Source organism: Xenopus laevis, chromosome 3L (genome assembly GCF_017654675.1).
Source record: "Xenopus laevis strain J_2021 chromosome 3L, Xenopus_laevis_v10.1, whole genome shotgun sequence".
Lineage (NCBI taxonomy): Eukaryota > Metazoa > Chordata > Amphibia > Anura > Pipidae > Xenopus > Xenopus laevis.
Genome location: NC_054375.1, coordinates 27,910,382 through 27,932,526, shown reverse-complemented (window position 1 = coordinate 27,932,526; position 22,145 = coordinate 27,910,382). Strand labels below are relative to the sequence as shown.

Below are 22,145 nucleotides of genomic sequence, written 5' to 3'. Positions count from 1 at the left end.
ATTTAGAGATCGCCAAAGGAGTGTATTTTTCCCCAATGTGCCCGACTCGATAAGACCACAACTACGATAAATGCAGGCCATCTGGGCCATTCTGTATACATTATCTAATTATGTCATTACAAAGTTTCTTTTTTTCCCAACATATTTTATTTTGTTTTGAACATGAACAGCTGAACAAAGATTCTTTTCCAAGACAACAATATAAAATTCCCACTCTGCTCAGTATTGACAAAATATTCCACTGACCTAATCAAGGAATGAAAGCATTTTCCATTGATAATTCAGCCTCGTATTTCAGTTGTTTCTAAGATGTATGATGTTAAAGGGGTACTGTCACTATTCTTTAAAAAAAAAAAAAAATCTAGTAATCCGTTTCATAAATAGTATTTTTACAGTTGGTTAGTTCTTCCACCAAACATTATTTTTATGGCTAATTATTCCATGAATCAGCAATTTGCAATGCACTACTGAAAATCATGCATTTTTGCAGACGTATGTTTGGTTTCAGCATCTGTAAATCAACAGCAATGTTAATTTTTCCTTATCTTTGGCAAAGTTTTTCACAGTTTTTAACTATAAACAAACATTCAATTATCTTGTGCGTTCATTTTGCCTTGAAATAGTCTAAATGCAGTAGCAAATACAAAACTCAAAAACAAAGAAGTTATGCGATTACTCATAGAGCATAAGTGTGTCCCAAATCATTGGCCATGTTGGTTCTCGCCTTATGCCCATGATTGGTTTTATATTCGAGATATCTTGTGATCCTGTCATTTCTAGGCGAGTGGTGCTAAAATAAACACAGACCGTTTGTAGCTTATAAAACAGCTAAGGGTGATGGCACACAACAAGATTAGTGCCCTGCAATAAGTCTGCTCTAATATATAGCCATCAGAAATCTGCTGGTTTCTACAAAATATTAAGGGTAAGTCACAGGTATTGGCACATTATTAATACAAATTTAAAAAAAAAAACAAAAAAAAACACCACGGTGTATATAAGGATTCACAGAAACGGTGCAAACTGTTAATGTATGTTAGCTTTGCCCCACCAGTAGCGTAAAACCATTTAAACAATAGCAAACAAATTTATGCAATATATTGTTGCATATATTAAAGATTTTAAGAAGATAGGCTCATGTCGCATATAATGCGGGTGTTGCATACAATGCAAATGGCATAAAAAAAGGCCCTAAATTCCTTAGAAGATTGCTTTGTATACTTGCAAAGAACAGTGCTGTCCTTCTACTATTTGTAAAAGGTGTATTATCTTTAGAAAATTAAGTGCAACTTTTACGTATAGTCTGTCTCTGACCCATAGAGGTTGCTAATGTTGTTCCTTTAGGCACTTGCATTTGGAAGAGGAGATGGAAAGTCAACAATAACTATAGGGGCCAAAATGTAGGTATCCCCAGTGATTGGAATCACTTACTCGATATCCCGGACTGGTGCTCCTATCAGCAGAAAACTTCCCCAGGTCAGGGATCTTCTCAGTGAGCACCACGGAGTGATCCTCTTCTTGTTTCTTCTTTCTCCGCATGACTAAGCATGCGCAGTAGAGTGAAATCTGTATTTTAACAAAAAAGCAAACTTTTTTTCACTTTATTGCGTATGCACTGTGCACCCGGGATTTTGAAGAAAGGAGAAGAGGATCTCGTTCCATGGAGCTTGCTGAGAGGAACTCAGATCAGAGGTATCAGGTAAGTGATTACAATCACTTGGGGTAACTTAAGCTGGCCATAGACGTGCAGATTTTCTTCTCTGAGCGACAAATGCTATTTCGTTGCAATCTTTTGACCTAACATTAACCATTCGGACAATGAATTGACAGGCAGCAATCGTACGAAAGTTATGTCCGACAAATAGTAATGATAGTCACCCATTGATATCGCCACATGAACATTGAAATCTGATGTGATCATGGCTCCCAGTGCACCAACTGTTGGTTGGAAATTAAAGAGAGCCAGACACCAGGTATGATGTGAGAAAACATGGTAGCCACCATCCCTGTTAATTTACTACATATAACCTTCCATGTAGGGGGGTATTTTCTATTTATGTATTTCTAAACAAAGGAGAGGCAAGTTTCTAAGTAACTAAGACAGAGAATGAACCATAAACCGATAGGGCTCTACTGTAGTCCCTAAAGAAAATCTCACCTGGTACAAGTAATATTGGAGCTCGTACTCACGTTTATAAATAAGAAATCTATAAAACATTTATGCTTCACCTATTTGTTCCAATGATGCCATTAATATATCATGACTTTTTCCAACATAATAAATGTTTGTCGTAATTAAATATTCCCCAACAGTAATAAGTCATAAGTGCAAAAGGCTAGTGTTTCAATAAGATCAGGCAAATGACTCACTCAGTATATCAGTACAAATAAAGACAATCCTTGGGTCATAGTAGCATGTCAATTACAACAAAAGCATAACTTCTGCTAGTGATGTTTGGTTTAAGTGCTCTAAAATATAATCTGTATACAACGTTTCATCCAACGCCAATTACTTTGAGAGAAACCATTTTAAGTTTGGCAGCATTTGAATGCACTGGTGCTAGGCTGTAGCTGCTGTTCACTGCCTGGGACAATGCCAGCAGATTTCCAGTGCTCATGGAGTGAGGCAACCCAAAGGCACTTGATCCGCTGGCAGAGTGCATGCTTCTTTCTTTTGCCAGAATGTTGACTCTTTCCATAACAGGAAGGCAGGGACTTGAAGCAGCTGTCTTAAGGCTGATGGAGTATGAATTAAGGTCTGTAAATAAGAAACAGAGTGAAAAACATGCGGAGAGGAAAAGAAAAAGCATTCTGTATAGTTAAAGCAACAGGATGTGGCTGACAGTAACCAACTGTAGAAATCACAAATACATAATTGAAACAGAATTAATTAACACTTTTCCCCTTAACTTCTTCCCCATCAGCTTCACACCATGCTGTCCTAGCAGCAGTAAAAGCCTGGCAAGCTAAGGTAACTATTAGCGCACACAGCAGCAATTCTTAGAATGCTTTTTTACTTTCTCTAATATATTTTATAAACTGAAATTAAGAATGAAATGGGAATAAATGAACAGACTGACTGTAAATCAGGTTGAGCGAAGAATATTCCAAGGCCATGGGATTCAGGATAACCATTGTATATTCGCTCACTCAGACTTCTCCTTGAGATGCAAGTACTGCCAAACAACAATATTGTCCTTTTACCTGAACAAAAACCCTCACCTTCTTCCTGCTCCTCACAGAATTCATTAAGCTTCTGCTGAGCTGCTCCATGACCGGATTTTGCAATTCGTTCATAATGTCTCCATGCCTCTAGCCTGTTGGCTGGAACTCCATATCCTTTCTCATAGCACAGTCCTAGGTAATATCTACTTTGGCTATCCTGATGAAAAACAACCACACAATTTTTACAATTATGATGTAAAAATAGATATAACCCAAAATTATGTATTATTAGTGTTACCATGCCAGAAAAACTCTAGACACTGAACACTGCCCATTTTTATCCACATATACCTTAGGGCTTGGGAAAGAGAAATATGCTAGTGGTCTTCTCAGTCCTTTTTTTTTTTTGCTCAAGAAGGTTTTTATTGAAAAGCAAGTAAACAGATACAAGACACGGATAAACATTCCATATTCTTACATTCATAGACACAGGTTATCGCGTCAGTTGAATTACAACAGGGATAGAAATGCGATATACAAGAAATAAGCTATACACTAGGTAGTAGCTCCCTCCTGCGCCCTGAGCCAGGAGCCCCACACAACTTCATATTGAAGGAGGTTGCCATTTTTTTTACAAATGTGTTCTGTATTATGTAGATCTTGGACTGATTTATACCATTGTTCAAATGTCGGAGGGTCAGAGCTTTTCCAATGACAAGTAATACCTTTTCTGGCTAGGAATAAGACTCTTTGTAGGTATAGCTGCTTATCAGAAGGGATATATCAAGGGTAGACATTAGCCCTAGAAGGCACACCTTGGGATCTTTGGGTACGGGGAGACCTATCTGTTGGGACAGAGTGTCCAATATCGTGGACCAGTAGTGTACCAGGTGGGTACAGTCCCACATCGTATGCAAGAATGTGCCTTGGTGTAGGTTGCAACGGTTACAAAGAGGGGATATGGTCGGATTAATTATATGCAATCTAGTTTTACTATAGTACGCCCTATGCAATATGTAGAGTTGTATTAACCTGTGCTTGTAGTTGAGGGAGACCAGTGAGGGTACCTTTAGGGCCTGGGCCCATTGGGCGTCAGTGAGATAAACCAGGTCATGGTCCCATTTTTCCTGTGCGTTGATCATATAGTGTTCTGCCCTATGCTTTTGCGTAACCTTGTATAGTTTAGACACCAGCCCTTTGTGGGTAGTAGCTTCTATAGCTTTTGCCAGCGGGGAACAGTCAACTTGGATAGGCTTGGTTTTGTTATGCTTGGTCAGTGCTGAACAAATGGCACTGTATACCAGCCACTGTGAATTAGGAAGGAGGTGTTCGGTTTTCAAAGTCCTAAAAGGGACTGGGCTGCTCTCAACCCATATCTTGCCTATAGCAGATTCCCAGTTGCCCACACCTTGTGGAGCTCAACCTGACGCATCGTTGGAAAAGTTGAATTATTCGTAATTGGGGTGTGGGGATGCATGGAACAAAATTCGATCTGCCGATGCGCTATGGACCAGACTTTCCTTTGCAGTTTGAGTAAGGGATGTATTTGTGAGTGCCCCCTTGGGGAGCCACTGGCTAGTAAGCCCTGGAATGGCGTCTCGTATTGTGGGGTAACAGCGGACCATAGACGCATAGATGTTTCTGCTCTTGCAGCAAATGCCGCTGTAGTGAACAGCATATCTAGCCTAGATAGTACACTGTGGGATGTGGAATAGCATGAATATTGGAGAACATTCGGATGTTGACACCTCCACAGGTCCAAGAGACCTAGCTCCTGCATAAGAAACTTTAAGTTGGAGTTCACCTCCAGACTTTGGGAACCTGCCCGCCTCACTCTGTCTATTTTGGGATTCATGACAGTGCTGAAATCCCCTGCACATATAGGGATGGCCCGGGGGAAGTCTACTTGGTATTTGGCCCACTCTTTGATACAGGTGTCTGCATACGGGGGTGGGATGTAGAAGTTTGCCAGTAACAACTCAGTTTGGCCCACCATGCAATGTAGGAACAGGTATCGGCCTTTTACATCTGAACGCAAATGAAGCATTTTAAAGGGGACTTGTTTGTGGACTAGTATAGAAACCCCCGATGAGTAATTAGAATAGGTGGAGTGGTACGCCCATCCCACCCACGGACGGCGGAGCGCCAACGTTTTACTCCCAGTTAGGTGGGTTTCCTGTAGCAGGGCAATGTGGGCGCTGTTCTGCTTCAAAAAGTCTAACACCAGTTTCCTTTTTATGGGGTTATTCATACCCCTGACATTCCAAGAGAGTATGTTAACTGCCATGGAGTCGTGTGAGCTTAACTATCACCCCGGGGTGTCTCAGGGCCCTAAACCCCGACTTGGTTATGCCTACCCGCGGCATATCAGTGTAATCCTGTCTTGAGCATGTGACATTTACAACATTTATAACACAACATTTGTGAATTCCCCAACAACCCCTTCCCTCCCTTTCCACCATTAAACGCAGGCAGAACTTGTATCCCATACAAAAACCAAAGAGTTTCTAAATGCGTTGTTCGAACAACGCTGGGGGGTGTAGGGCCTACTTAGGCCCAAAAGAGCCGAGAGGTGGGTGCTAAAACTCAGATCGGCCTCTCTCCTCTCTCCCGGGGCTAGTGGCAGCGCCATGATGAGGAGCTGTACCCCTGAGTCTACAGAGAGTAGTGTCTTGTGGAACCCCCTGCAAAATAGAAAAAAGGCCATATACAACCTGCCCATGGTGTCGAGTTGAGTCCTGTGTCCATAGTCCAGCGTATCCGGGCGGTACTGTAGCGGTGCTATGAAGGGGGCCTAGATGGTTGGGGAGAAGCCGGGACCATATTCGTAGCAGGGGGCCAGAAACGGGATATAAAGGGTCCAGGTGGGATGGCAAAAAAGGAAAGCCAACAGGATAGTGGGGCAAAGAAAAGTAAAAAAAAAAGGTAAAAAGGCCAAAAAAAAATGAAGAACAAGGCGCCGAACCGGCGGTGCTGTGAAGTCGTCACGATGCCCGCCAGTGAGGATCCCTCAGCCGTGGGTCGTCTCAGGGCTTGGCGTTGCGGGAGTCGAGCCAGTCGTTCAGATCCTTGGGTGAGATAAAGAAGTGGTTGGAGCCTTCAGCGGTGACACGGAGCCTCGTCGGATACATCATGGCGTACTGCAGGTTCTCTGCTCTCAGCCTCCGCTTGGCATCCTGGAATTTGGCCCTCAACTTCTGGACCTCCGATGAGAAATCTGCATAGATAGAGATCCTGGAGTCCTGGTAGTGTAGAGTGTTCTTTTCCCGAGCCAGCCTTAAGATGGTGTCTCTGTCCATGGCATTTAGCAGGCGTGCCAGGAGGGGCCTCGGGGGAGCCCCAGGCTGGGGGGGCCTTGTGGGGACCCTATGCGCTCGTTCCACCGCAAAGGTCGCCGACAGTTTGTTTCGGTCAAATGTATTCACCAGCCAGTTAGTCACGAACTCCTCTGAGGAATTACCCTCCGCCCTTTCTGGAAACCCGACCATCCTTATGTTGTTTCTGCGAAGGCGGTTTTCCAGGTCATCGGTCTTTTGTATGCAGGTAGCCATTTCTTTATTCAGGTTCTGCAGGGCCTGGGGAAGCGGAGCACACGTGTCTTCAAGATCGCTGATCCTTTGTTCTGCCACGGTCGTGCGCTCGCGCAGCTTCTGGAGGTCCTGCCTGATAATGGATAGATCGAACCTAATCTCATCGGTTTTTGTGTTGATTAACGCAGTGCAGGCCTCCTTCGTGTTCTTGATCTCCGTTATAATATCAAAGAGGGTCGGCTGTTGCACTTGCTCTTGGTCCAGCTCGTCGTCCTCGTGGTTAGAGGTTCCGACGCCATCTTGGTTTGCTTTACCATCCCGAGCATATTTTTCCAGGCGAGTTGCAGCCTCAGAGGCGCGCTTTTGGGCCCGGTTCTGACCCATGAGTAGTCTCTGCGGTAAGGGCTCGCAGTTGGGGTACTGGTGGTCCGTGTTTGCGGGTTTGTGTCAGGGGATTTGCAGGGTTATTGCGCCCCGGGTACGGAGCTGAGCCGATACACGTCCTCTCACATGCAGCAGTTGGCCACGCCCCCCGGTCTTCTCAGTCCTTAGTGCGTTTTAACAAATTCAGTATTTCAGCAGCAGTGAGATCTTTCATTGCCCTTCCCTCTGCATGGTGACTATTTCACAAGTCAGGTTTGTTTATGTCTTAGTTTTTATAATCTTCTTACTTGCGGATATAAAGTAGGGATACCAGATAACTTAAAATTCAGGGACATACCTATATATTTAGATTGCATTTAAACATCAACTTTAAAGGAGAAGGAAACCCCCTGGGCGCAAAAACCCTCCCCTCTCCCCTGTGTTGCTTCCCCTCCCCCCTCCCCTACCTGTCCCGCTGGGCAAATGCCCCTAACTTGTTACTTACCCCTCTGCGCAGGTCCAGTCCACGGAGTTCACAGACGCCATCTTCTTCCACGCGATCTTCTTCCTGCTTTGACCGGCGTTTTGGAGCATGCGCAGTAGGAGCATTTCGCCGGTACGGATCTACTGTGCATGCGGCAAAAGTCACAAAGTTTTCCGTTTTCACTTTGTGACTTTTGGCGCATGCGCAGTAGATCCGTACCGGCGAAATGCTCCTACTGTACATGCGCCGGTCAAAGCAGGAAGAAGATGGCGTCTGTGAACTCCGTGGACTGGACCTGCGCAGAGGGGTAAGTAACAAGTTAGGGGCATTTGCCCAGCGGGACAGGTAGGCCAGGGGGGAGGAGGGAAGGAAAGCAACACAGGGGAGGGGGGGAGGGTTTTTGCGCCCAGGGGGTTTCCTTCTCCTTTAAATGAATCAGTGAAGCCCTATCACATAAACTAATAGACATGCCTGTGAATTTTCAAGTAATCTAGTAATATAGAGACTAAAGTGAAAGTTGAACAAGCTTTATAAAGCACTGAATATGTAGGCGTTCTAAATAAATATTAATTGTAAAAATAATAAATATGAATAATGTTTCCCCACTATTTCCATGCCACAAAAGTATTCCTACACAGCGCCATCTTGTGTGCAGTCAAACAACTGTCATTGTTTACTAAAGTAATCACTGATAGAATAGTTATTATTCGGATTCTAAATCCAAGCCTTCTTCAGCATGATTTAGCCATATCCAAGTGCCTGGCCAAGCTGAATCTGATCCCTCAAAATCATGTGATTTTTAGGTCCCATGATCAAGGAAATCTCATAAAAAAAATTTCCTTGTGCTACATACTCATTACAAATTATGCATACGTAAAATATGGTTTGGAATTGATTTGGGATCTGGCCAATCCTAAAAAAACTAGATCATGTGCATTGCTAGTTATTATTATAATCAAGTATTTACACATAATTTATATTTTCTGTAGGACCTTTTGTGAAAAACTGGGAAATAAACAATACTGGACAGGCTTAGGGGCAGATTTGAAAATTTGAATTTTCTAATTTTTTTATGGTCAAAACTCTCAAATTCGAATTGTGAATCATCCAAACTTGATTCAAATTTAATTTCAAGACCATTATTATCAAACCTTGGCCCTCGAATTAGACTATTCGTCAGCTAAAACCTGCCGAATTCATGTATAAGTCAATGGGAGAGGTGCTGTGACCATTTGTATGCTGTTAGTAGCCTTCCTGACATTTGAGTTTTTTTTCAGAGAAAAAACTTAATTCGAGTTTAGTCAAATCCGATTAGAGTTTTCGGTCGGTTATATTCGTCCAAGTTTTAGATATTTTTGTTTTTTTAATTAAAGAACTCCCCAGTCGAATTTGAGTATATTCAAATTAAATAGAGTTAAAAAAAACAACATGAATTCGAAATTCGACCTTTGATAAATGTGCCTCCGAGTGTAGGTACTATACCTAGATAGGAACCTTCAGCCAAAAAAAAAAAACCACACTCAGCTTAGTCTCCTGATTAAACTAACCACAGTGTGCTTGATAGGGTCCTTAGACTGTAAGTTTCACAAAGGCAAGGACTGACATGAATGATGTATAATCCATATAAAGCAGCAATTATTTACAATAATAATAAGCAATTTTGGTTCTTGTACTGCTGCCAGACTACAAACCTGTAGCTCAGCTGTCAAGACTTGATTTTTTTGATTATGACTTACTTACCCCGTTTTCAGCAGCCATCCACAAGTATCTCACAGCTTTTTGAGGATCCAAAAAAGGCTCTTTAGAGTACAGAACTCCTAGGTAAACTTGCGCCTGCAAAGAAAAAAAAATAGATATAGATTGCCAATTATTATAAAACATTATTTACCTAGCTTATTTACATGGCCATGAATGTTCCATGTTCAGGAATATATCTTGTAAACATATGCATCAATTTCAGAAAACAATTGATTAAATACACTTGTGCTTTCTCTTTGTTGGGTTCTTTGGCCCAAGCTAATTTGCAAATACAAAAAAAAGTCTGAGGGAATGGGTAGGGTTTGCGATCACATTTGATAAGTTAAGAGGCTGTTTTTTAAAACACAGACAGAAACCCAACCTATTACCTTATAAGTGAACATGTAGTTCTTGTTAAACTAATGTAAAACGGAGCATGCAAAAAAAGGCACCATTTATTTAAACATAATTAATTGATGGATTCCATCAGGGGTCTAAGAATCAGATGCACCACTGTGCATTTGAACACCAACCTCTTTCAGCCCTGCACCAGCTGCCTCCTTGAGCATCTGTACAGCAGTCTGGATGTCCTCTGACTTAGCTTTAGATTGCATTTGTAAAATGCAGCGTGCATAGCGATATTTAGCTTGCTTGTGTCCATTTTTTCCAGCAAGGAGGTAATAGGCTGCAGCCTGGAATTAAAATAAAACCATGTTAAAGGAGATGCAACCCCTTTTATTTTAGAGCTGATGCAAGAACTGTCAAAAAGAAAGAGGAATCTTCTTGTAGTTTATTCCTAAAATCTCATCCTCACTTGATCAGATTGTATAGAGGTATAATTACTAATTATAGTTTATCCAGAAATAGTGGCAGTAAACCCCCACACTCTCTGATTATATACTCAGAATTGATTTAAAACTTAAATAATTAATTACTTAAGTCTTAATTATTATTTAAGTTTTAAATCAATTCTGAGTATATAATCAGAGAGTGTGGGGTTTTACCGCTACTTTATCTGGATAAACTGATAAACTTTCATCTCTAAAACAGCTACTTTAAAAGACAAAAAAAGAGCATGTAAATATACTCTAATTTGCTAGCACAGATTATTGGGTAACATTTCATATTTTTCATAAAAACCCATAAGGACTAAAAAGAACTATGTGTGTACAGCATGCACAAACAATTGCAGTTTCCTATTTTGAGCAGTGGTGGAACAACCGGGGGGAGCAGTGGGTGCGATTGGACCAGGGCCCGGACCCCCCTGGCAGATTATCATATTGTGACATTTATATTCTATGAGTACTGTATATTGTGAGTGGGTCCCTAAGATCAGTAAGTGACAGCAGCACAGAGTATGTGCAGTGAATCAGCAGAAAAGAAGATGGGGAGCTACTGGGGCATCTTTGGAGACACAAATCTTCCCTGCTAAAGGGCTGTGGTTGCCTTGGGCTGGTACAGAAGCCTAAACACAACATTTCTAGCCTACTTCTTAAATTAAGCTTTTGGTTTTTTTTTAATCATAAGTAATATCTGATAGAATCCTCTAATTTATATATATATATATATATATATATATATATATATATATATATATATATATATATATATATATATATACACACACATACATATACACACACACCAATAACCCCTTTGCTATCACTTACTTTATTTATGTCCTTTTGAACACCTTTCCCTTGCTCATAGCATACTCCAGTATTATACTGTGCCTTGCTGTAGCCGCTGTCTGCGGCCTGCCGAAAAAAATGAAAAGCTGTGTTGTAATCTGCTCTGTCTCTTGCGCTTATAACACCTTAGGAAAAACAGAGATCAGAACATTAAATGAAAGAAATGCATATTCCAAAGTGTAACTTCAAACCAGTATATTTTCCTATCCTTAATGTTGCACTTACTAAGGCATATACCATAAGCTAGGGTCCAAATTACCCTAGCAGCCATGCATTGATTTGAATAAGAGACTGGCCTGAATAGAAAGATGAGTAATAAAAAGCAGCAATAACAATACATTTGTATCCTTACAGAGCATTTGTTTTTTTGATGGTGTCAGTGACTGGTGTCAGTGACCCTTACTGAAAGCTGAAAAGAGTCAGAAGAAGGTGGCAAATAATTCAAAAAATTTTTTTAAAAAAAAGACCATTCGAAAAGTTGTTTACTTATCCACTATTCTATGACATATTAAAAAGGTATCTTAAAGGTGAACCACCCCTTTAAACATTCTTTATTTAATTAAAGCAAATTGCATTGAGGAAGTGTACAGCAAGTAGCACTGAATACAGTATATGATCTATTTCTAAAAGCAACACTATAAATCTCTGGAAAGCACAAGCCCTGCAAAGTTACATAATATAACATGACTAAGTGAAGCCTGGTACTTACCGGAGATATTTAGCACCACAGGAACACTGTTCTCCACTATATCCAATAGCTTAGCTGCTGCCAATGTAAGGGATTCCCCCAAATCATCTTTAGGCAACGGCAGCTAGTGCATAAATGGGAAAGGAAGGATCAGAAACCCAAATGAAAAAATGTAAGCTGTAATACATAATAGGAAGCTCTTGATTCACACTTTGTTCCAGCTTCCCTTTATTAGGATGCCTATTGTAGGTACAGTAGATATAGCTAACAGAAGAATTACTGAATCTTGATTCCATAAATATTCAGTAATTCTTCTTTTTTGTAATCAAGATTCAGTAATTCTTCTTTTTTGTAAACAGACATTTTAAGGATATTCTTAGTTTTATACATCATATTGGTATGCAAATCAACATATATTTTATAAGGAAAAATCAGCAGTAATGACATATCCATGGGTAGAACTTAAAGGAACAGTAAAGCTGGCCATAGACTCAGATCAGATCAGATCCTCATCGTGAGACCACGATCTTCTCGGAACGATCGTACGAATTTATCATCAACTAAAAAGATCAATTTGCCAGGAAAACAAAGGGGAGCTGCCTACTTGGCCCTGCAAACATAGATAGATTGCACTGGGGCCGACAAAGATTTTTTGACCTGGCCGAAAAATCGTAAGATGTACGATCGTTCGAATACCACTAACCACACAATAATTTCGAAGGATTGCTCGGACTTCCCTAAAATCGGTCGTTCGGCAAGAAGAGTCGTCGCGTCTATGGGGAGCTTTACACCAAAACATGAAAGTGTTTTAAAGAAATGACAATGTAATGTACTTTTGCACTGCACTAGTACAACTGGTGCATTTGCTTCAGAGACACTACTATAGTGTTTATAAACAAGCTGCTGTGTAGAAATGGGGCAGCCATTCAAATCTGAAAAAGGAGAAAAGGCACAAGTTACACAGCAGATAACAGATAAGCTCTGTAGTATACATTGGGATTCTTCAAAATGTATCTGTTATCTATTGTGTATCCTGTGCTTGAACGGCTGCCCCCATGGCTGCACAGCAGCTTGATATATAAACTATAGTTGTGTTTGTGAAGCAAACACACCAGTTTTACCAGTGCAGGGTAACAGTACATCATATTGTCGTTTCTTTAAATCACTTTCATTTGTTGGTGTTGCTGTTCCTCATTTGTTAATGCCAACAATGAATAAACAGTGCCACCAGCCACTAGTCTAAAAGCCCAACAATGATAATTTCACTACAAAATTAACGGATGCCTTTTGCAAAGAATAGGGATCTTGGATAAAGGAGAAGTGTTACCTCGTTGCTTTGTCTTTTTGTTGTGGCGTTTACATCACAATCTTGCACAGAAGTTTTGTTTTTAACAGCAACGGAACTGACAGGTGACAGAACTGAGTTTGGAAGATGGAAGTCATCTAAAAAGAAAAACAATAGTGGGAAAAATAAGAGCTTGCCATAGACAGTTTCTCAACAGACTGTGGGACATCAGACTTGACAAGTTACCTTCTTCAGTATTAGGATGAAACAAACCACTTCCAGAAGAAGAGGCTGAACTTGTGCTTTCAGTAAAAGACTCCTCTCCCTCATCACTTACAGATTTCTCTTCCAATCGAATGGCATTCCAGGGACCAGCCTGAGCTCTTTTGGGCAGAATGTGGGATCTTACAGCTGATAAAAGAAAGTTTTATTTAATACTATTTGAACTATCAAATGTGAATTTGGGGGAGGGCTATAAACCACTAATCATAAATTAAATAGCTGTGAATGCTTTTCCCTTTAAAGGGTGAATGTATTATGGTTCTGCTTGTACTGATCCAGCCAGGGTCAGACTGGGCCGGCGGGACACCGGGAACCCCCCCCCCGGGTGGGCCCAATGCTAATGCAGCAGCCTCGATGGGCCTGGACCCCCCCAGTTCAACGCTGGATCCAGCTCTAACTATATGGCACAGATCTATTAAGGGAACAGTTCAGTGTAAAAATAAAAACTAGGTAAATAGATAGGCTGTGCAAAATAAAAAATGTTTCTAATATAGTTAGTTAGCCAACAATGTAATGTATAAAGGCTGGAGTGACTGGATGTCTAACATAATAGTCAGAACACTACTTCCTGCTTTTCAGCTCTATAACTTTGTATAAACCAAGAGAGCTGCAAAGCAGGAAGTAGTGTTGTGGCTATGATGTTAGACATCAAGTCACTCCAGCCTTTATACATTACATTTCTGCCTAACTAACCATATTAGAAACATTTTTTATTTTGCACAGCCTATCTATTTACCCAGTTTTTATTTTTACACTGAACAATTCCTTTAAATAAATTCTGTTTCTGGGTGGAGGGATTCTGAGTTATGACTTCTGTGGCAAAACACAGGTTTCTGATTGGTAGAGAGTGTGTACATTCCATTGTATATAAGTTTACCTTTACATTAAATCTTACTATATGATGTAACTAATCTTAAAGGGGCCTATGCCCCTGAAGAAGCCACTTATGCGGCAAAACGCGTAGGGCAGCATAGGTGGACGGTGGTGAGAATAGCTCCGACCGCTCCCAACGTAGACAGGCAGGTGCGCCGTACGATAATGGAAGGGAGGGGGGCAGCCCTGCATAGCGTCTTACTTGCCTGATTGTTAAGGCCTCTCTAATATTGAGGTCACACTGAAGTACTGCTTAAAAAAATGTCACCACTTGTCCACCTGTGCAGTTTTTACTTGCATGTTTTTATGGACACGGTCCAGCATTGCGCTAATAAATGTAGTGGGATTGTTGGGTTGTAGGATAATGTTCACGCATGGTGTGTTCTATTTTTAATTACCTTATTAAAAGTTATATTTTAAGGAATGGTGTGGGATAAAAGTGCAATGATTATATAAACGAATACTGGCAGTCTGAACTGGGTTGCTGGGAGTTGTAGGGCAGGCATCCAGGCTATCTGGGTGTCTGGCTCTAACTTCAGTTGTTTGTTATAGTCTTAAAGGGGACCCGTCACCCTAACAAATAATTCCAAATCCTATTTTATGATGTTCGACTCCACTTACTCTATATATTATATTATTGTTTTAGTCTTGGAATTCACATCAAGCAGGCAGGAGCCATTTTGTGGACACTGTTGTTATCAAGGCAAGCTTTAGATCATGCCAGCATATTGGTCATGAACCAGAATGGGGCACCTGATGCCCATGCACAGCACTGGCTACACATCTACAAGGTGAGAAAGAAGTGGGAATGTAAATAGGGCAGTTCCATCTAAGAAGCGGAGAATGGAAAGTGAAAGTAATTGCTTGCCCCACCTCTACACCCAAGGCATAGAGGAGGGGCCGCGAATATATGACTGACAGCCGAGACTTTTAATAAAAAATTTTAAAAAAATTTGGATTTCATGTTTAATTTCTAAAGGTCTTTTATTATACAGCTTTTTTTAATGCATGGATATTAAGTCCATCAGTTATTTTGAACTGATAAAACATATACTTGGTTTTAGATATTTTGTCAGTTTCTACATTTGAAAAAAAAAAATCGAGAGACAACAAATGACATTAAATAGGTCCATTACTTACAAAAACTTTGAGTCTGTGCAAGGGAGTGAAGGATTTGTTCCAGGTATGATTGCTGGGCACTCCTCTCTTCCTTGGGAGATTTTGTAACGGAGTTCTGAAAGGAAGCATGTCTAGCCAACTGCAGAAAGAACACTGCCGCGGCCCCCTGTGGTGTAGAAAACAAAGCCTATAAATTACACAATAATATTTACAAAGGACAGGAAGAGAACCCCTATATTCACTTACAATGCATCTTATCCTCAAAACAGATTGAAAGAGAAATTGTAATGTTTCTGTCAATCAGAATATTCATAGAATTGTAAAAATGAGTTTACAGTATTAACAATAAATACTATTCCTGCTCTGGTTATGTATGGCGCAATAAAGGGATTATAATGCAAACATCTAAATAGGATGTACAGTATTAGTACATTTGAGGGGTGACCAAAACCCTGCAAAAGATGATCCATCATTGATACCTTCTGAATACCACTGTTGTACCAGCCTGGATATATAGGACACCCCTCATAATGAAGTTCATATTAGTCCCAGGAACTACATATTCTTACAGAATCTTTGCAAAAATGAAATGACAAAGCATTTTTTTTTAATAATCACCTGCCTCCCTCTCCAACAAAAGACAGGGCTTCTGCAAATAAAGCAAGCGGCCCTACAGGCTTTAAATTAAGAATTCTACTAAAGAGCAAAAGGTTGGGGCCAGAGCAGAACCAGGCGATGTAAAAAATGCTTACGGAGGGCATTGGATGGTTCCTGAGAATGCCAAGTAAGTACCTACATGCCATAATTTGATAGATACGAGTTATAGACAAAACTTTCATGGATCTTTACATTTAAATTCATTAATCTGACTGCATAAGTTACAACAATGCAGTCTTAATGGAGAGTCGGCAATTTAGATGAGAGCTCCCAATGGATTTTTATGGCTCACAAGCCCTCACATACATGACAAAGACTGTGCCAAGCATTTTGTATAGCATATATTTAGACAACAAAGTATTTAACTTTTGAGTGCTGGGAAATAGTTTGATGTGGTGTATGTTTACCCCAGATTTCATGTCATGTGGTAGGAAAAAAAGTACAGGTTAGAGCCTAGAGAACAGCCTTAGGATTTTATTTTCTGTATTTTGTTGTTTTTTTTCACTTTTGGAGAAGCCTTACATAAACTGGCCAAGGGCCAGCTATACTATATTGAACAGTTGGTGCCTCTGTTTTGGGTGTCTATAAGAATATACAAGTCTATCTCCATCAAGACCATGGACATCTACCTGGAATCTCTACTAAATCTATCTCTGTGTAGCGCGCGCATGCACGCACACACACACGTCCAGATAGTACCGACACTCCTCCAAATTCAATCGAGGGTGCATGGACCAGCACACCAAGCTTTCAAGTGTTCAAACTTAATTTATTTTCATATCACTTGTGTATCCAACATTTTGGCCCACATTGGTGCCTTTATCAAGGATAATAAAGACCCCAATGTGGGCTGAAACGTTAGATACACAAGTGATATGAAAATAAATTAATTCCGAACACTTGAAAGCTTGGTGTGCTGGTTAATTTTGAAGGCTACACACACTGGTTAATTTTGAAGGCTACACACACACACTGGTTAATTTTGAAGGATACACACACACACATTCTATTTATACCGATTATCTTGCGGCAATTTAAACAATATAGATTTTTACTTACCCATCCAAAAGCATCTAGCACAGAATAATGGGGCAGATGGCAGTTGAATGAATGATACGTCTCTTTTTTCTTCCGATCTTGCCCATTTTGTCCAGTCCGGTGGCTGGATGAGTTATGTGTATAACTGCAAGAGAAACACATTACGGAGCTTTTTATATAATATTAGAAAAATAAAGTTCAGTCTTGCACAACAAAGCAGACACAGAAACACACAAAAGAGTATACAGGTGATCAGGGCCACCATTACAAATCACTGGGCCCCATACAACAGTTTCGGGTCCCCCGGGCCCCACCTCACCCAGATCCCACCCACTCTACATCACAGTTAAAAGACCACACAGACATCAGTGCTAAAAAGGTAACCTCCCCACACACACAAGTTTTTGCCGCTTTGGAACTTCGGAAGGAGGCGGCACGGCTTTGGCACTGTCAAGGGGGGCCTGACTCTTTCAACAGTTCAGCACTGCCGAGCCCCCCTTCAGGCCTGGGCCCGGTACACTTGTACCCCTGTGCCCCCCTGATGGCGGCCTTGCAGGCGATTCCTCTGATCCCCTGAGAATGCTCGGGTTCTGGCATTTCCTGTATAGCGGATATTTCTATAATTTGGATAATCATACCTTAAGTCTACTAGAAAATCATTTAAATATTAATTAAATGCAATAGGCTGATTTTTCTTCCAATAAGGATTGATTATACTGTATCTTAGTTGGGGAAAGGTACAAGGTACTGTTTTATTACTACAGAGAAAAAGGAAATCATTTAAAAAAAAAATGTAATAATTTGCTTATAATGGAGTCTATTGGAAACAACCTTTCTGTAATTTGGAGCTTTCTGGATAAAGGATTTCTGTATAACGGATCCTATACCTGTACTTGTCTTCTTTAGGGAGTTCGCAAAAACTCTCTGATACCACCTTGTGGCAAAAAGCTCAAGTTAAAGGGAAAAAATTAGAATTTCTTGTTGTTTTTATAAACTTTTTCAACTACTTAATATAACTTTGTGTTACTTTTACTTCATTACCAATATGGCTTTCAGAAACACTACTCGAGGGTACTAAAACAAAATAAATTATGGGGTGCAAAATAAAATCCACTTATCGATATGCCACCTGTATCGCTAACCTAACCAGTTTTATTATCAAACTGGTTTTGTTCAAAATTACCCATGCTAAGATTACAGCAATATTAACAGCTTCTGAAAGAATTCTGTTGCTACCATAAAAGCGGTATTACAGATCTAAAATATTTATCATTGCTTTTCTTTGTACAACCAGACAAGATTATGGACTATGTTAAAAACATGAGCATTGAGCCCTACAGATGTCTGACTTACCCCCGACCATCTACATTTTGCCCGAGCGGAATCAAAGATGAGGAACTGAGAGCTTCAGCTTCCCCATGAACATAACCCGAAACATTTGGTGCATGGAATCGGTTTAGGGCTGAAAAAATGCCAGTAAAAGTAAACAAAGAAATAGAAGTTAGCAATCTGGAATCTCATACGCATAAAATATACAATGATGGTTTATAATTTTTCTTTACTAAAGGTTTCTTAATCAAAGTAGCAAAAGCTAGCTGATTAAAGGAGATGGAAAGATTAAAACTAAGTAAGCCTTATCAGAAAGGTCCATCTAAATATACCAGTAAACCCCCAAAGTAATGTTGCTCCGTGTCCCCTGTCAAAAGAAACACTGCATTTCTTTCCTTCTATTGTGTACACATGGGCTTCTGTATCAGACTTCCTGCCTTCAGCTTAAACCTCATTGCCCTGGGCAAGAGCATGCTCAGTTTGCTCCTCTTCCCTCCCCCCTCCCTTCTCTGCTGTAATCTGAGCTCAGAGCAGGGAGAGACTCATGCAGGAAGTGATGTCACACCATGTTATACTGCAGCTCCTATCTTAAACAAACAGAGAGTTTCTAAGGATTTTTACTCAGGTATGGCAAAACATTCTACAGAATAAATATAGCATTCTTGCTTGCACTATTGCAGCTAATCTATTGGCAATAAAATGCCTCCGTAGCTTTCCTTCTCCTTTAAAGGGGTGGTTCACTTTAAATTAACTTTTAGTATGTTATAGAATGGCTAATTCTAAGCAACTTTTCTATTGGTCTTCATTATTTATTTGCATAGTTTTTAAATTATTTGCCTCTTTCCAGTTTTCCATCTAAAAACAATTGCCCTCTAAGGCTACATAGATTTATTGGTATTGCTACTTTTTTCTACTCATCTTTGTATTCAGGCCTCTCCTATTCATATCCCAGTCTTGTATTCAAATCAGTGCCTAGTCGCTAGGGAAATTTGGACCCAAGCAATCAGATTGCTAAAATTGCAAACTGGAGAGCTGCTGAATAAAAAGCTAAATAACTCAGAAATCCCAAATAATAAAAAATAAAATCCAATTGCAACTTGTCTCAAACTATCACTCTCTACATCGTACTAAAAAAATAATTCAAAAGGTAAAAAAAACTCTTTAAGAGTCCTGGAGGGGGTATAGAACAGAAAGGAATACAAATACACTGCTTTCAGCAATTCAAATGACAAATAATTGCAGAGGTGCAATTAATATATATTGGAAGGTTGGTTAAAATGACATTTTCTTTCATGACGCAGGTTTATATTCTGTTTCTTGTGCCTACGGCAGGTTGGAAATACGCTGTACGACAGTAAAATAAATAACGTGCTATGAAACAAGTAAATGAGCAGTTATTTTGCTGGGCTTGACTCACTGCTATTGTGCAATATAATGTATACAGGTGATCATAGTGTAAAAAACAAAAGAACCTCGAGTCAGATCTTCATTTCTCTTTCAGCCTTAGGGCCTGGGTGCAACCTCTCATGTATATTTATATACAGTACTGACTTTTTTTTTTTGGTCAGGGCTGGAACCCTCTACTAGCAGGTGAATGTTCATCCACTTCAGAGGCCACTTTTCAGAGTGATTTAGTCCTGGCGCCCCAGGGCCTCTGACACAGGTTTTAGGTGGCTTTGTGTATTATATGTGGGCAGGAATACAGCTCTCTTTATTCTTAAACATATAAATTAAAGGGGTTGTTCACCTTAAATTAAAGGGATACTGTCATGGGAAAAATTTTTTTTTTTTAAATTAATCAGTTAATAGTGATGCTCCAGCAGAATTCTGCACTGAAATCCATTTCTCAAAAGAGCAAACAGATTTTTTTATATTCAATTTTGAAATCTGACATGGGGCTAGACATTTTGTCAATTTCCCAGCTGCCCCAAGTCATGTGACTTGTGCTCTGATAAACTTCAATCACTCTTTACTGCTGTACTGCAAGTTGGAGTGATATCACCCCCTCCCTTTTCCCCCACAGCAGCCAAACAAAAGAACAATGGGAAGTTAACCAGATAACAGCTCCCTAACACAAGATAACAGCTTCCTGGTAGATCTAAGAACAACACTCAATAGTAAAAACCCATGTCCCACTGAGACACATTCAGTTACATTGAGAATGAAAAACAGCAGCCTGCCAAAAAGCATTTCTCTCCTAAAGTGCAGGCACAAGTCACATGACCAGGGGCAGCTGGGAAATTGACAAAATGTCTAGCCCCATGTCAGATTTCAAAATTGAATATAAAAAAATCTGTTTGCTCTTTTGAGAAATGGATTTCAGTGCAGAATTCTGCTGGAGCAGCACTATTAACAGATTCATTTTGGAAAAATGTTTTTTCCCCATGACAGTATCCCTTTAACTTTTAATATGATGTAGAGAGTGATATTCTGAGACAATTTGCAATTAGTTTTTTTGTTATTTGTGGATTTTTCGTTATTTAACTTTTAATTGAGCAGCTCTCCAGTTTGTAATTTCAGCAATGTGGTTGCTAGGGTTCAAGTTACCCTAGCAATCGTACACGGACAGGGACTGACTGGGCCGGTGGGACACCAGGAAAAAACCCGCTAGGCCCGGCCCTCATGGGCCCAAACCTGCTCCCCTGATTAGTGCGGAGTTGTTCACGCATGTGTGTAGCAGGGGGGGCATTGTTTAAAAGTCCGGAGAGGGCCCTAGTGACGGCCAGCGGGGCCCCTTTTGTTTGCAGTCCTGGTGGGCCGCCAAAGCTCCAGTCCGACTTTGTGCATTGATTTGTATAAGAGATAGGGATGTACCTAATCCATGATTCGGTTCGGGATTCGGCCTTTTTCAGCAGGATTCGGCCGAATCCTTCTGCTGGCCGAAACCAAATCCGAAACCTAATTTGCATATGCAAATCAAGTGATATTTTCTCACAAAACAAGGAAGTTAAAAATGTTTTCCCCATCCCACCCCTAATTTGCGTATGCAAATTAGGATTCTGATTCGGTTTGGTATTCAGCCGAATCTTTCGCGAAGGATTCGGGGGTTCGGCCGAATCCAAAATAGTGGATTCGGTGTATCCCTAATAAGAGACTAGACTATGAATAGGAAAAGTCTGAATAGAAAGATAAGTAATAAAATGCAGCAATACATTTGTAGCCTTACAGAGCATTTGTTTTTTGAAATGGGGTCAGTGACCCCCATTTGAAAGCTGGAAAGAGTCAGAAGAAGGAAAGTAATTCAAAAATGAAAATAAATAAATAATGAAGGCCAAATGAAAAGTTGCTTAGAATTAGCCATTCTAGAACATGTTAAGAGGTAACTTGTAGGTGATTTGGAGTAAACACCTAAGGTGATATCACCGTGGGTCCAATAAGACAAATGTATACAAATTACTTGTATGTGAAAATGTGTGAACAAGCCCTGACTCCGATTCAGCTGATAAAACTCACCAATAACAGCGTTATATCACTATGACATTCCCATTCAAGTATTTCCAATTAAAATGCCCCTAGCGGCAGATGAAGGTAGAACAGCGAGAGTATTACGCAATCCTCTACTGCCCCAAGTAATAACCCAAGCAGGCTAATGTCACGCCGATCAACCGCGGCTACCGGAATCAAAACAAGACCCGTGTCACAGCCCAAGCCCAGACTTGTTCTTACCTCTGGTCAGAAGACCCGGTAACCTCCACATTTTCCCCAGCCCGTCCTCCTGTCAAGGAATTCCCCTTTTTACATTGAGCATGCGCAGTTGTGTGAAGCGGGCGTCCCACCAGCTTGTGTACGTCATCTGTGGTTTTCCTTTTGGAAACACCATCTTTAAATGGGGCAAGAGTTACGTAGCCGGTGGAGGCCGAGCGCGTACCGGTTCCAGATATAGTTATGTATTTATTTTTTTAGT

The 22,145-nt window shown here is 40.4% G+C and overlaps 1 protein-coding gene across 1 annotated transcript; it reads right to left on the bottom strand.

Moving 5' to 3' along the window:
- Positions 1-210: 210 nt before the first annotated feature.
- Positions 211-22,056, bottom strand: dele1.L (DAP3 binding cell death enhancer 1 L homeolog). The gene is made up of 12 exons (XM_018252006.2): positions 21,908-22,056; positions 18,266-18,374; positions 16,934-17,057; positions 15,239-15,383; positions 13,190-13,354; positions 12,986-13,101; positions 11,680-11,782; positions 10,950-11,095; positions 9,813-9,971; positions 9,283-9,375; positions 3,223-3,382; positions 211-2,758 (listed from the first exon to the last, which is right to left on the bottom strand). The coding sequence occupies exons 1-12, from the start codon at positions 21,936-21,938 to the stop codon at positions 2,496-2,498; spliced, it is 1,614 nt and encodes a 537-aa protein (XP_018107495.1). The 5' UTR covers positions 21,939-22,056; the 3' UTR covers positions 211-2,495.
- Between the last annotated feature and the right edge of the window lie 89 nt (positions 22,057-22,145).

What these genes read in the sequence shown, in the direction of transcription:
- dele1.L (XM_018252006.2), bottom strand. Translation starts at nt 21,938, where the DNA reads ATGTGGAGGTTACCGGGTCTTCTGACCAGAG. An exon ending in ACCGGGTCTTCTGACCAGAG is followed by an intron (nt 18,375 to 21,907) that starts GTAAGAACAAGT and finishes GCATTTTTTCAG; the next exon opens with CCCTAAACCGATTCCATGCA. An exon ending in CTGGTGCAGGGCTGAAAGAG is followed by an intron (nt 9,376 to 9,812) that starts GTTGGTGTTCAA and finishes TTTTCTTTGCAG; the next exon opens with GCGCAAGTTTACCTAGGAGT.